Source organism: Aythya fuligula, chromosome 2, assembly GCF_009819795.1.
Source record: "Aythya fuligula isolate bAytFul2 chromosome 2, bAytFul2.pri, whole genome shotgun sequence".
Classification (NCBI taxonomy): Eukaryota; Metazoa; Chordata; class Aves; order Anseriformes; family Anatidae; genus Aythya; species Aythya fuligula.
Genome location: NC_045560.1, coordinates 41,025,051 through 41,037,501, shown reverse-complemented (window position 1 = coordinate 41,037,501; position 12,451 = coordinate 41,025,051). Strand labels below are relative to the sequence as shown.

At 43.1% G+C, this 12,451-nt stretch overlaps 1 protein-coding gene across 3 annotated transcripts in view; it reads right to left on the bottom strand.

Moving 5' to 3' along the window:
• The window catches only part of RARB (retinoic acid receptor beta), a 282,674-nt gene that overhangs the window by 64,462 nt on the left and 205,761 nt on the right, over positions 1-12,451 (bottom strand). For 2 of the 3 annotated variants that reach the window (XM_032180618.1, XM_032180619.1), the window contains one exon: positions 1,339-1,487. In XM_032180618.1, coding sequence (XP_032036509.1) covers positions 1,339-1,487 — 149 coding nt within the window. Of the gene's footprint in view, positions 1-1,338; positions 1,488-4,721; positions 4,725-12,451 lie in introns of all 3 variants that reach the window. The other variant, XM_032180620.1, reaches the window with a different exon arrangement.

Sequence of the window (12,451 nt, the reverse complement as noted above, 5' to 3'; positions counted from 1 at the left end):
GCTCTAGCATATTCTTATCACAGATTTTCCTAACAGACACATTTCAATAGCTCTGTGGCATCTAAAAGAAAAAAAATATATAGACATGATGATATCCAAGCAAAACTTTGCTTCCAAAATGAGATTCTAAAACAGAGGTGAGCTTCAATAGTTACTTGCACTACCTCAGTATCTTGAGTTTATAAAAGAGAGGGGAAACCAGACTCTAATCCTATAGCTTTTTGCCTAATGACACAAAGCCAAGACCATGATATTTAATTTCACTACAAAAGGCCAGTGGCATGGAATACGTTGCAGGAAGAAAAGATAATGCAAAAAAAAAAACGGTATCTGAAAGACATTACATTTTCTACAACTAAACCATAAAAATACTTTTTATTAATTTTATACTTTATTACTTTTTATTAATTCTAGTAACTTTATTTACACAAATGTAGCACCTGTCACTTTTTCATCACGTATTAGGATCTTCACTGTACTAAGCACTAGACAACTATTTTAATTTGAAGGATTAAAATCATAGATATTTTGTCTAGTTGCTAGAAAAGAACATTGTATCAGGCTACCATAACTAATAAAGATAACCATGAGACCATCTGCCCTATTATATATTTTCTTTAGCATTTTTAGCCCTGCCTTCTTCCTTGCACACATGCTGCTCACTGTGTATGCACCCTTAATTATTGCCATACACACATGGTTTAGTTGACGTTGCTTCTCTGATGTGTATCTCATCTTTAGATACATTCTCTTACTTTAGAACTGCATATCGTGTTACTGCATCCTACGGATAGTCCATTCATACTCTGACAATCACAGCACTAGAAAGTAGCTAGCAGATGTGCCAGCACTGTAGCCTGCCAGATTAAATTTCATGAATACCATCCTGCTAATCCTCAAACTCCCAATTTGATTTGAAATTAGTTAGAGACTATGCCAAAAATTTCCAGATAAGCAGGTCCTTCTCCCACAGAAAAAGCAAGGCTCAGAGCAGACAATGACCACGTGAGTTCTCAGGGTATACCTAAATATGGACAGTGAAGAGTCTCAAAGCATTTTCACATTTTATAGGATTATCTCTGCATATACAACCACGTTCTGATGTTGGTCAATACCTACGGAAGACCCTGATAGATATACTTTGGCAGAAGTTATGAAGGACAATAATTCCAGGCATGATGGTCATTTACTTGGCTTTACTCATGTATCAGAATTCATTCACACAAGAAAAGCACAGGTGTCTTTGCAGACAATCAAGTCACACCAAACTTCACTGCCTAGCCGCTCTCATAAATGAAATGTGTTACTATAAAAAGAAAGGGAGATGATGGCACTCACCTTACATCCCTCACAAGCACTGACACCATAGTGATATCCAGATGATTTGTCTTGACAGACAAAACAGGGCTTGTAAACACGAGGGGGTGGAAGTGGTGAAGGAGGACTTGGAACAAGTTCCTCAGAACTGGTGCTCTGAGTTTCAACTGCTACAAAAGAAAAAAGAAATATAAATGAATGATTCATGAATGAATTTCAAATAACCAATCATTTACTGTATTAAAACTATCAAAACAACCCATATCTATCTTTGTAGAATACATGCTCACTTGTCCTTCCTAGCAAAATTTAAAGGGAACTAAAGAAAGGCAAACAGTGAAAGGACTACATGCTATAGTCCCAAAAGCATGTTTTAAACTAACTGGGATGTAACGTATCATAAGCCAGCTACCAAACACCACGAAAGCTTCATCTGGGCTCATATTCTGGTTTCAGCCAGAATTACAGAGTATTTCTGGAATTACATGGGATCCATGTGTGCACACTGGACATCAGCTTGAATGGGAAAGCATTAGCGGTATGCATGTTTCCAATCTATCCCTAGACTTGGAAGAGCTCTTACATCTTTTGCCTTAATCTACAATAGGTAACACTTTCAACGTCCAATTCTGCCACAAAAAGATGGGGAAATGCATCAAGACATACGCAAAGAGACAAAAGAACAAGTACAGAAGTGAAAATTACGTGAACAAGCCTTCTCTTTTTTTTTCATCAGTAAAAGTAGAACAACTCAGCAACACCTCCTTATCAACCCTCGAATTTGTAACATCAGGAAACCTCTCTGAGAAAAAGCTATTAGATATTATGACCCCATGTCCTTTATTGCCTTAATATTTCTGGATGGTCATTTGTTTTGAACCTGCTGAAGAGCCAGTCATCCCTTTCAGTGAGAGGACATGAAAGCTCTACGATGCGAGATAAGACGTGAACTAGATCTTTTCAAAACATCTGCATTAGTTTTCGGTGATACGCTGTCATCATTCCTCACATTTATGGTAGATGTGCAATACATTTTCATGTTTCACCTAGCTGTTCTGCTGCTTCTCAGATAAATCCCTCCAACTTTTCAACAGATATACAGGAATGACAGAATCTGTGAACTCCGATCTATCCAGAAATATTAGGCACTATCAGCAGAGCTAAATCTCCAGAGTACTAACAGCAGGCCCTGCAGAATATTACTCAATGGAAAATCTTAGACAAGATTTACTGTACATGATATTTTTCAGATTACTGAGATGATACATTTGTATTAAAGCCATGATTCATTGTCAGCTCGTGTACTACAGAATTCACAGAGGGGAACACGGAGCACGATACAACTTCTGATTACTTGGTAGAGAAGGGCCAATTTCTGCCATTTTCGCTTGGGTTAAGCTACTATCAACTTCAAGGACACATTTTTTAGAAGAAAATAAATTCTGAAGCGAAATGTTAAAGGCACTGATTCTAAGCAAAGAAATGTCTTTTCAACAGGAACAACTTACTTATATATCTAACAATAATGAGGTTTGTGTGAAAGAACAGAAAAGCAAAATAACGTATGGCTCGATAAATTGTGATTTTAAAACAACGTCCAGAACTATACTTAACTGTTTCAGCATTAAATATGCTGAACCTTGACAAACCAAGTATCTACAGCTTCCTACTGAATCAGGCAAACTTTAATGAAGTTTTTTCTTAATGAAGAAAGAAGAGAGAATGATCATTTCTTCTCAGTAGTAATTTTTGGTATTTAAGAGAGACACAGAGTGCTCCATTATTGATTTCTGCACAGTCATCCTGCTTAAATCAATAATCTATTAGTACTTCTAAATTAAAGTTAGATTCATCAAATGCCCTTGAGAGGCCTCAAACAGCCTGCGCATTATTTCATGCTAGCACAAGTATTACAGGGGCTTCCAATCAGCCTGTGGAATGATAAAATTTTAGCTTTAAAACTCTAATATCAGCAGACAATGTGTTTCGTATTAGCTCATTCAACTCTCCAGTCAGTCTGAAAGGCAGTTTTTAGGCTTCCCATGGGAAAACAAGGTTGTGTCATTCAATAAAACAACTGCACTCCTGCAATCCTTCCCTGATTTCGGTTTGGGAAAAGCAGTCTTTGAGGAATAATGCCGATACACTGCAGCATTTTTGCGGATTTCATTCGACACAAGCACCAGCATCCAACAGCGGTGTTCACACCGCAGGCCATATGTACAACACAGGTCTGTCACGCACTGGCCAAGCACCAGCAACTGGGGATGCTCAGAAGAGGTTAAGCAACCAGCTCAGTTCATAAAGGAAGGAAGAAAGAGTAGGCAGCAACTGAAGATCTGAAGGTGACGCTACAGATTTATTTTTTTTTCTGGCCAATGTGAAAAGATATGTGCAAGTAAAAAAGCCAGCACAAACCAAAACACCCTCCCCCAAAACACTCAGATATATACGCTACTGGAAGAGCTCAATCTATTCTATGTAATACTTGTGTTGGATAAACAACTGTCTAGAGGTTGAGTTTTTGTAGGAAAACCACATTTGGGAACGTTTGCTCATAGGCAAAGTGTACAGACAGCTTTCTGGGCAGGCTCCAGCTCAGGTTAGGCAAGCCCTACGCTCCTAGACCAGCTTCTGACTCACTCGTCTTCCTTGGATTTAGCCTTTTAAACTACTTATTTGAAAGTATCTGTAGTGCCATTCAAGCTTCCTGGGTTTAAAGCCCTGTTTTTCTATCACACAGGTGAAGAACAGCAGCAGAGCCTCTTCCCATCTACGCAGGCCTGCACATGGAAGCTAAAATAAAACAGGGCGGGCGGGCACAGCTGACATTTCCAAGAAGGAATTTTTAAAGTAGCCTTAAAATTTCAGGAACAAGTCAGTCAAAGCAACTCCTTTCAAGGTCCTGCTGTCTCTTCCCGCGGGATGTGACACGATTCACCTGAGAAAACAGAGCCTCAGCGCAGTCACAGGACACCTGAATGCTGCTTAAGCACACAGGGACCCTCCAACAATAGGTCACTTCACAATTCCTAAGATGTCTGAAATATTTTGAAAGGTTAGATAAAGTAGCAGATAAGATCTTGAAAAGCACAGCGTGCTTTGTGAGAGCTAATTTACTGCCAGCTAAACCATGTTGACAGATAGAGGTATTTCACTCGGTGACCAGCTAGAAGCAGGCATTATGAAATGCCTTTCGTTTCACTAGGAACCTAGATTATTAAGCTTGTATGTTAATGCACACTTTGGACAGTGGAGTCTTAAAAGAATAAGAAGTTGTAAAGCAAATGGCATTTCCTGGATCGCCTCAAGGGAATTGTGAATACTGAGCTCAGGGTCCCTGGTGGGAAGCAGCAATTTCAGCTAATTAGGGTGAATAGCAAAGTGTTGCATTTGGTCAAAACATTCTGTTAACCCTCATTTTTGTTGGCACCAACAAGAGTCTGGATTTTTTGCCTCCCTTTTTTTTTTTTTCTTTTTTCTTTTTTTTTTTATGAATTCACTGCAGGAGTGCAAGGCACACAGCTCACATACATTAGGCAGAAAGTCAAAGGAAACGCCAAAGTTCAACTAAAGTACAAGTAATTAGAACCAGATTCTCTGCTGCTTGTATGTGTGCATTTGATTGTAGAAGTTATTTATAAGCCTCCAAACATTTGAAAAAATAACTATATACTGTAGATCATTTAATTTTTATGTCTAGTCTGGAAAAAAAAAAAAAAAGTCTGCTTTTAATCATCTTCCAGGAAAGAGCCAGGAACTGGGAAAGTGGGTCTCAATTGTTTCAATACAAATTTCTCTCTTTCATGTGCCACATAAAACTATACTATAAAATTAAATCCAAAATAGCGTTGACTCAACCCCCGCCCCATTTGTTTTTTTTTTTTTTTTTTAATAAAAAACCTCTTTGAATTTGTCATGCTTAAATAGTTTGCATTGTTACGAGTTTTTTTTTTTTTTTTTTTTTTTTTTAAAAACTGTTGTTTGGAAGACAGACAAGGGGGAAGAAAAGCGCGAGAGAAAGAAAACATTATGGTGGAGCCTTGCCAGCCTTGACTTAGTAACCTGGCCATGACCCTCCAGCGAGTGTGTGTTTGACCCGGTCACACATGGCTCTGGCTGCGGACTGTTGCTGGGTTATACGGCCCAGATATTTTTACCATATACACAACAGGTGCGGGTCAGAGACAAGAAAAAAGGCGAAAAACAAAGTCTCCGCTTTGCGTGAAGACCCTGATTTCCCCCCTTTCAAAGATAACGACAGAAGCAAAGGAGTGGGGATACGATTGCAGTGATTGACGTCCCCGTGCTCCATCGCTGCTCTGCGCCGGGATTTACGACGGATTTGCTGCGCGGAGGTCGAGTGGGCTGAGGGCAGGAAGAAAGAGGAAAAGGCTCGGGGGAAACAACACGCCAAATGTTAATCAACTTGCATTGAATTACCGACCTGCAACATCCGAGCCGCTATCAGAAACCTTTCCTCGCGGGGCTGGGTATGCATTGAGGTGCAGGAAGGAATGTTTTTTGTTAGCATGAGCACAGCATACCTGCATTAAAACACAGGCTGCCATAGCTCCAGACTGAGTATAGCTATCGGGATTTTCATAAGTACTTATGGAAACATGTCCTCCATTTTAGCGTTCCCCTTTTTAACACTCCCATCCAGCTAGCTGCACACATCTGTCTTAACACCATGGCGTTACGTAAGTTATTGTATTTAGTTCCTCATCACCATTTTTCCAGCTTTAATTTTAATCAAGCTATAGTTCAACTCTACAAGACCGTCTAGGTCTTAAAAGAAAAAAAAAGCATGACTTAGCCTTGAAAGCAAAAACAAACAAACAAAACCCAAACACGAACCCCAAATCAACACTCTATGTCTTCAGGTTTGCTTTTACTATGAAAAAGGGACTTTTTCAACAAGAACATCAAAAGACTATACTTTATGATCTGGCCTATACTTGGGGTGCCCAATCCCAAATGATCCCTTTCTGTTATTTGAAAAGTTCAACAAGTATCCCCCAGATTTTTGCCGCGTACAGTTTGGGATTCCTACAGCACAATTAAAAAAAAAAAAAACAAAAAAAAACATAACAAGACACAACTTAGACAACGTAGAGGTTATGGGATCAGAAACCCAAGCTGCAAGCCCTTACTAATGGACAAGCTGCACACACAAGGTCGCCTCGAAGGTGCCTCGGCCGAGGTCATTTTCAGAGCCATGCCTATGGCACAGGCTCCTGCTGCCAGCAGCTATCTCAGACAAGGTGCAAGCCCTGATACTTGGCAGAAGTCTAAAGCTGAAGTGCCTTTGCTGTGAGGACTTTTGTCAGTAAAAAAAAAAAAAGCGATACGGACAGCTGGCTTCTGTCCAGCCACAGCTGGGAGAAGAGTGGGCCTGCTGAACTCTGTCCTGTGCCTCGCGAGCACAAGCAGCAGTTAAGCACACACTTTGCTCTGATATCCTTACCCTAATGAAGTTCTAACTACAAATTTGGCCGTGCTCCACTGAAGACACGCACACAACCAAGAAAGTATTTTCTTCTCCCTACCCTTCTGCATCTTGTGCATTTAGACCAGGCTGTTTTGGGCCAGGCCATCGCTTGGTCACTGCTCCACTGACGAGGCGTGTAGGGTCAGGAGCTCCTTTCTCCACCAGTTTTGTTGTGTTTAGACTGTAGGCTATTTTGGGCAGGGTCTCAGAATAAGCTGTACGGCAACCAGCACTGCAGGACCTTCAAGCGCTACTCCAATGCAAATAATAGGAATGATGGAGATCTTGCCAAGTCAAAAGATGTTTGAAAGAATGAACCTTGAAAAGCATCCATAACCTTGAGGGGAGTCATTACTTGCAAAGCAGGTCCTCAGAACGCTTTCATTTGAAGTATTTTAGCATTTCAGTGCTAAAATGCAGAGTAACTTCCAAGGAGGAGTCTCAAAAAGCAGCTTCTTTAGATTCAGCAAATGCATTTGCTGCCATGTATGCAAAGTCATATTGACAAACTTGAGTGCCAGGAGAAGCGTTCACACCCATCTACTGCATCTCCTCCAGTTCAGAGTGAGGTGCATCATATTCCTTCATGCCTTTCATCAACAAAATTGCCAGGTTTCAGTTGCAAACGTGTAATGCTAACCAGCAGAGTCATGTAACAGAAGTCAGAGGAGCCAGCGGGTACTGGCCTCAGCCGTATGACAACAGTAGAGCCCACTGGTGCCTTTGTTCCTATCAGGTGATTAGGGCCAGAACATGAATATTCAACATCTTACTACCAGCACAGATAGCAGAGCTATCCAGATTTGTTTGCTGTAAGTTAGAAGCCACCAGCATCTATCATTTGTTTATCCTTTTGCTCCTGTCTAACACTACTTCTCCTCAGCAGCTTACTAACTTTTTCACTCACAGCACAGATTTATTATTCCCACAAATATCCTCTCTTGGTTGCCCAGTGGGTGGTTTTTTTAGCAATATCCTTTTCTGCTACAGCGCAAACAGTCTGGTCTCTTAATTAATCCATTTGTTGAGCATGCAAATGGCGTTACCTGACTTTACAGCGCCGTTCATTAACACGCTGGAGGGGGCCCACCTGCCGGCACGTCTTCCCAAGTGACATTCCTGCCCAGATCACAGGTCCCTGCCCCTCTGAATGACTCTCCTTGGGCCCCACTGCCCCTGCCGTGCACTCCCAGGCACGCAGCACAGCCTGCAGTGCTCTGACCCTGCCATATTTAGCAGCACGAAAGACCCTGCTCTGTTCTCCCGACCTGATCTGCGAGCACGGTCTCTGCTACTCCAGTACTTGAACATCCCACGAGCACTCGTATTTTTATCTTCCTAACACCCAAGTGAGATAAGGGGAGGGCTATTCTTCTTGCTTTAGACATGGGAAGCAGAAGCACTGACAGAGCTTGGTTAGCCTAGGTCTTAAATTCCTGGAAAATGCAGGCAGGACCCAACTGGGACTGTCAACAGCAAACAGGAACCTAACCAACCTAACTAACTAACTAACGAACCATAGCTCTATCACTGTCTTCAAAACACAGCCTTACGTCTCACCCCAAGTTACACATGGGACACATGACAGAGCAGGGAACTTAATTAAATAAGTGCTCAGCTCCTCTAACGTGCTCTGAAGGACTCCCACTTACCAGCTCTGAGCACGCATCCTACTCAGCAGCCAGCTGCAAGACAGGCCAAGGTTTGGTGCCCCCTGTCCTCGAGAGCCACCACCACTGATGGCAGGAGACTTCTATAACCGATTTCTGTAAAACCACCCCCCATATATTCAAGCAGACACGAATGTCCTGGCAGACAACTGGCCTGTCCTGAGAGAATCAGCATGGCTGAGGCAGGAAGGGACCTCTGAGGCAGCCTGGGCCACCCTCCCGCTCAAGCAGCACCACCTCCAGCAGGTTGCCCAGGACCACGTCCAGATGGCTTTGGAGCATCTCCAAAGAGGGAGACATTGCAACCTCTCTGGACAACCTGCTCCATGGCTCAGTCACCCTCTTGGTAAAGAAGTGTTTCCTGATGTTCAGATGGCACCTCCTGTGTTTGTTCGTGCCTTTAGCCTGATTCCTCTCCTGAAGGTGACCCAGCAACACCCGTGCACGTGTTGCTGTGTCCCACACAAGCATAAGCAGCACTAGAAACTGCCACAAAAATCTCTACATGTGGCTGTAGTGCCCAAGCCACCGGAGACTCACATACCACCAGGATGGAAGCCTGAATCTACCATGACAGCAGCTAAGAAAGTTGTCTTAGATATTGAGAACATCCCATCTGGAAATCACCAAAACCCAGTCTGAGTCAAACACTCACAGGAGTAACATCTACTCCAGAGCTCCCCAGTTTGCAATGCCTGGCTCTTAAACCTCACTAAAAACCTGGAGAAGTGTGTATGACCAATGCAGGAGCTTTATGCACGCCTGACCTTTCCAAAGCAAGCGATGCTGTTTGGGGGGCTGGGTTTGTTGGCATTGGTATCAGCACAGCGGTTCTGCATGTGGGTTTATGCGTATGAGTAGCCAGAGAGACACGTTTACACCTGAGCAAATGTGGAAGGTGGAAGATTGCTGTGATTAATTGTGTTAGAGATGAGCACCGTGTCTGGTTACACTGGCGTTACTCTCAGGACGGAGTTAATGATGCGCTAGGAACCGAGAGCAGCAGCGTCTTGGGCTGCAGAAATGGTCAGGCAGCCACCGCGAGGTGTTTCTGAGGGAGCTGGGGTGAAAGTAAGCGGACAGACAGGATGGCCGGAGGGCTTGGCAGGCACGGCGGGGTTTGCAGGGCAGCGGCTCATCACTTTGTATTAGGAGCCTACCTTCAAAGTGAAAAGGAAAACATGCTACATGAAAAAAAAATAAATCGTACGGAAAACTGAAGAAAAACATCCGAAAGATGCTAGCGCCCTGTTTTTTTCAGGTCGGTGATTTTCTGCCCGGCCACTGCCATGCAGAGCTCTATCCATCTTGAGTGAAATTTCTGTATTGCTGCAAAACTGAAAAATAGGATCTTCTTTATCAAAGAAGATCATGCTACCATTTGTGTGAATGTAGGTTTTCCTTTGAAAATGAAGTTTTCTCACAAGTCAAGCTCTGTTTGTTTTGCCAGTGAATTTCCAAGGTCAGGTCCTCATCCGGAGCAAAGCGGCACAGGCAAAGCAGCCACAGCAGTTTACAGAGGATGGGGACTCCGGTCTCTTTATTCTTTATTTTTGAAAACTGAGCCCATTTCTGTGGCCTACTGATACTACTGCGGCGTCACAAATTCAGCATACCTTCCCCATGGGATCGCTAATAAGAAAAAAGTCAGATGAGGGACAAAACACTTGAAAATAAAAGAGGTGTGATTCTATTTTCAGATCTGTTTTACAGTGTCATGACCCCAGCAATCCCAAAAAAAGACCTTTGATTTGTAAACATAAACGGGAGAAAACTCAGATTGAGTCTCTTCAGTAATAAATAAAAATTGCAAGGATAACGACATTGTTACTGTAATCGCTATATATCCAGATAGTTTACTAAGCCATAAAGCCTCCATTTATATTTATTAAATGTTTTACTGTACTTTGAGTGCTTTTATCTTCAACTCTTTTCAAGCATCCAAACAGAATAATCCCGAGTATTACACTAAAGGAACGAGGGAATGATTTTGTTCTTCAAAACTGGTCTCCTACTCGAGTTGGTAGTAGTTTCCAGTACTACTACGTCTGCCAATGTTTTATTTTTTATTTTTATTTCCTATGTATTCAGCATGTCCTTATGACGCTACTTATCATGACTTTTTGCCGTGGCTTGAATCCAGCACGAGAACGAGTGTTTTCATATCTTCAGTCACGTGCTGCTATCGTACAGTCGGTCGGTACCGCACGGACACAACGAAACACTGTGCTCGACATCTAATTGTATTTCTCAGACTTTAGGACCATTAACTCAGGACATTTTCATCTTTCGGTATTTTTAGACCTTAAAATTAATAGAGTGGCTCAACAACAGCCAATTCAGCGATCAAAACTACTTCAAGTGAGTGCAGGAGCAGTTAAAATGCCTATCATGCCAATTAATTTGTATTACAGCCACGCTGCTGGATAGCACTAATTGATTTATATACCCTCCGTTCTATTCCCATTTACAAGGGCAATTATGAACTCCATCACATATGTTTAAATGGGTTACATTAGAATAATATCTAGAAGCTGGGCCGAGGAGCTTAAAGTCTTGAAGAACAGGTAAATTCTTCTTTAATGTGTGTTATCAATCTGCTGCCAACAGCCTGTACCCTCCAAGGCAGGACACAGCACCAATACCTCCATTTCCATGGGCAGTTTGGGGTTGACTCCAACGATGAGCTCAAACGCTATTTTTAATTGTTTTAAAAATTGCGTATTATAGGCAGCAATAAACACTTACAAATTAGTATTATACCAGCCACTGCTCTCTCCCAAGCATGGTTTCCATAAACAAGTTGAAACGCATACATCTGTAAATAATAAGTATAAGTATGCTGAATTTAATGAATAAGGGCACTAAAAGAAATTGAACAGTAGGGGTTCAGCAATTAGAGTAACTGCCCATTTTATTAAAAATGTATTGTTTCCAGCTTTCGCTTTAGACGGCTGCTATTGCTCTGCTAATTCCGAGTTTTGATTTCCTTAGAAGAGGGGGGCTCCTCTTTATTTTCCCTGACAGCCCCCTGTCACACAGTCACTCGCCTTTCTTTACAAGGCAGCAGACAATTGTTAAAGCTTATCTCATTGCTCGGGATCTCACTCCGGGGCCCTCGCTGCAGACTTTTTCTGGCGCTGTGCCGCTCGGAGGTATGTTTTTCGTTGAGTAAGGAAATCTGCTGAACCAGCAACCCCCAGCCGGCCTCCCCCAGCCCCTTTCTGGGGCTGGAGCTCACCAACCCTCCCGCAGAGCAGAGGGAAGAGCGCGTGTCCGGCTTCCCGGCGATGCCTCTGCGAAAACAGGGCCATTTGCTGAGGCTGGCAAGGCGCGGGGCTGCGAAATGGAGCCGCGCGTTTCCTCCTCCCGCCGAGGGGAAGGCAGCAAGCCGGGAGGGAAAACCTCCTACCTTCTTGGCAAGGCAGCTTCCCACACCTAGCCCGTGTCCCGGGGAGCGTCGCCCGTGCCCCCAGCATTATTGCCGGGGATCTCTGGGGCTCCCGTGCTTGTACAGATGTGTTACGTGCGTGCAGCTCACCTCCCCGCTAAGCGTTAAGGCGGCGTACGGCTATTTTTAACACCCGCCTAATTGCACCCACATTGCTACACTGCTGCAGCTGTGGGGGTTTAATTAAAACAATACATTATTTCCATTTAGACATGACATAATAACAGTAAAAAAAAAAAAAAAAAACGGCTTTCATCGCTTGGGCTTATCTGCAACAAGAAGGGCAGGCAGCCCAAATCTTAACCTTCCTGACACCCTCTGCTGCGCATACGTACACGGCCTCTGAGACCGAAACAGGGCCAAACTCTCCTCTCCTCTGTCCCATCAACGTGCCAGATGAGGTGGGAGCACTCCTAGGAGCAGCACACCTCAACATCTCCCCTGCTGACGCTAAGAAATCTGCGTCCACGTGGGATATTTAGAAACTGAGAACCACCAGCATCTTTGGAGGGGAGTGCA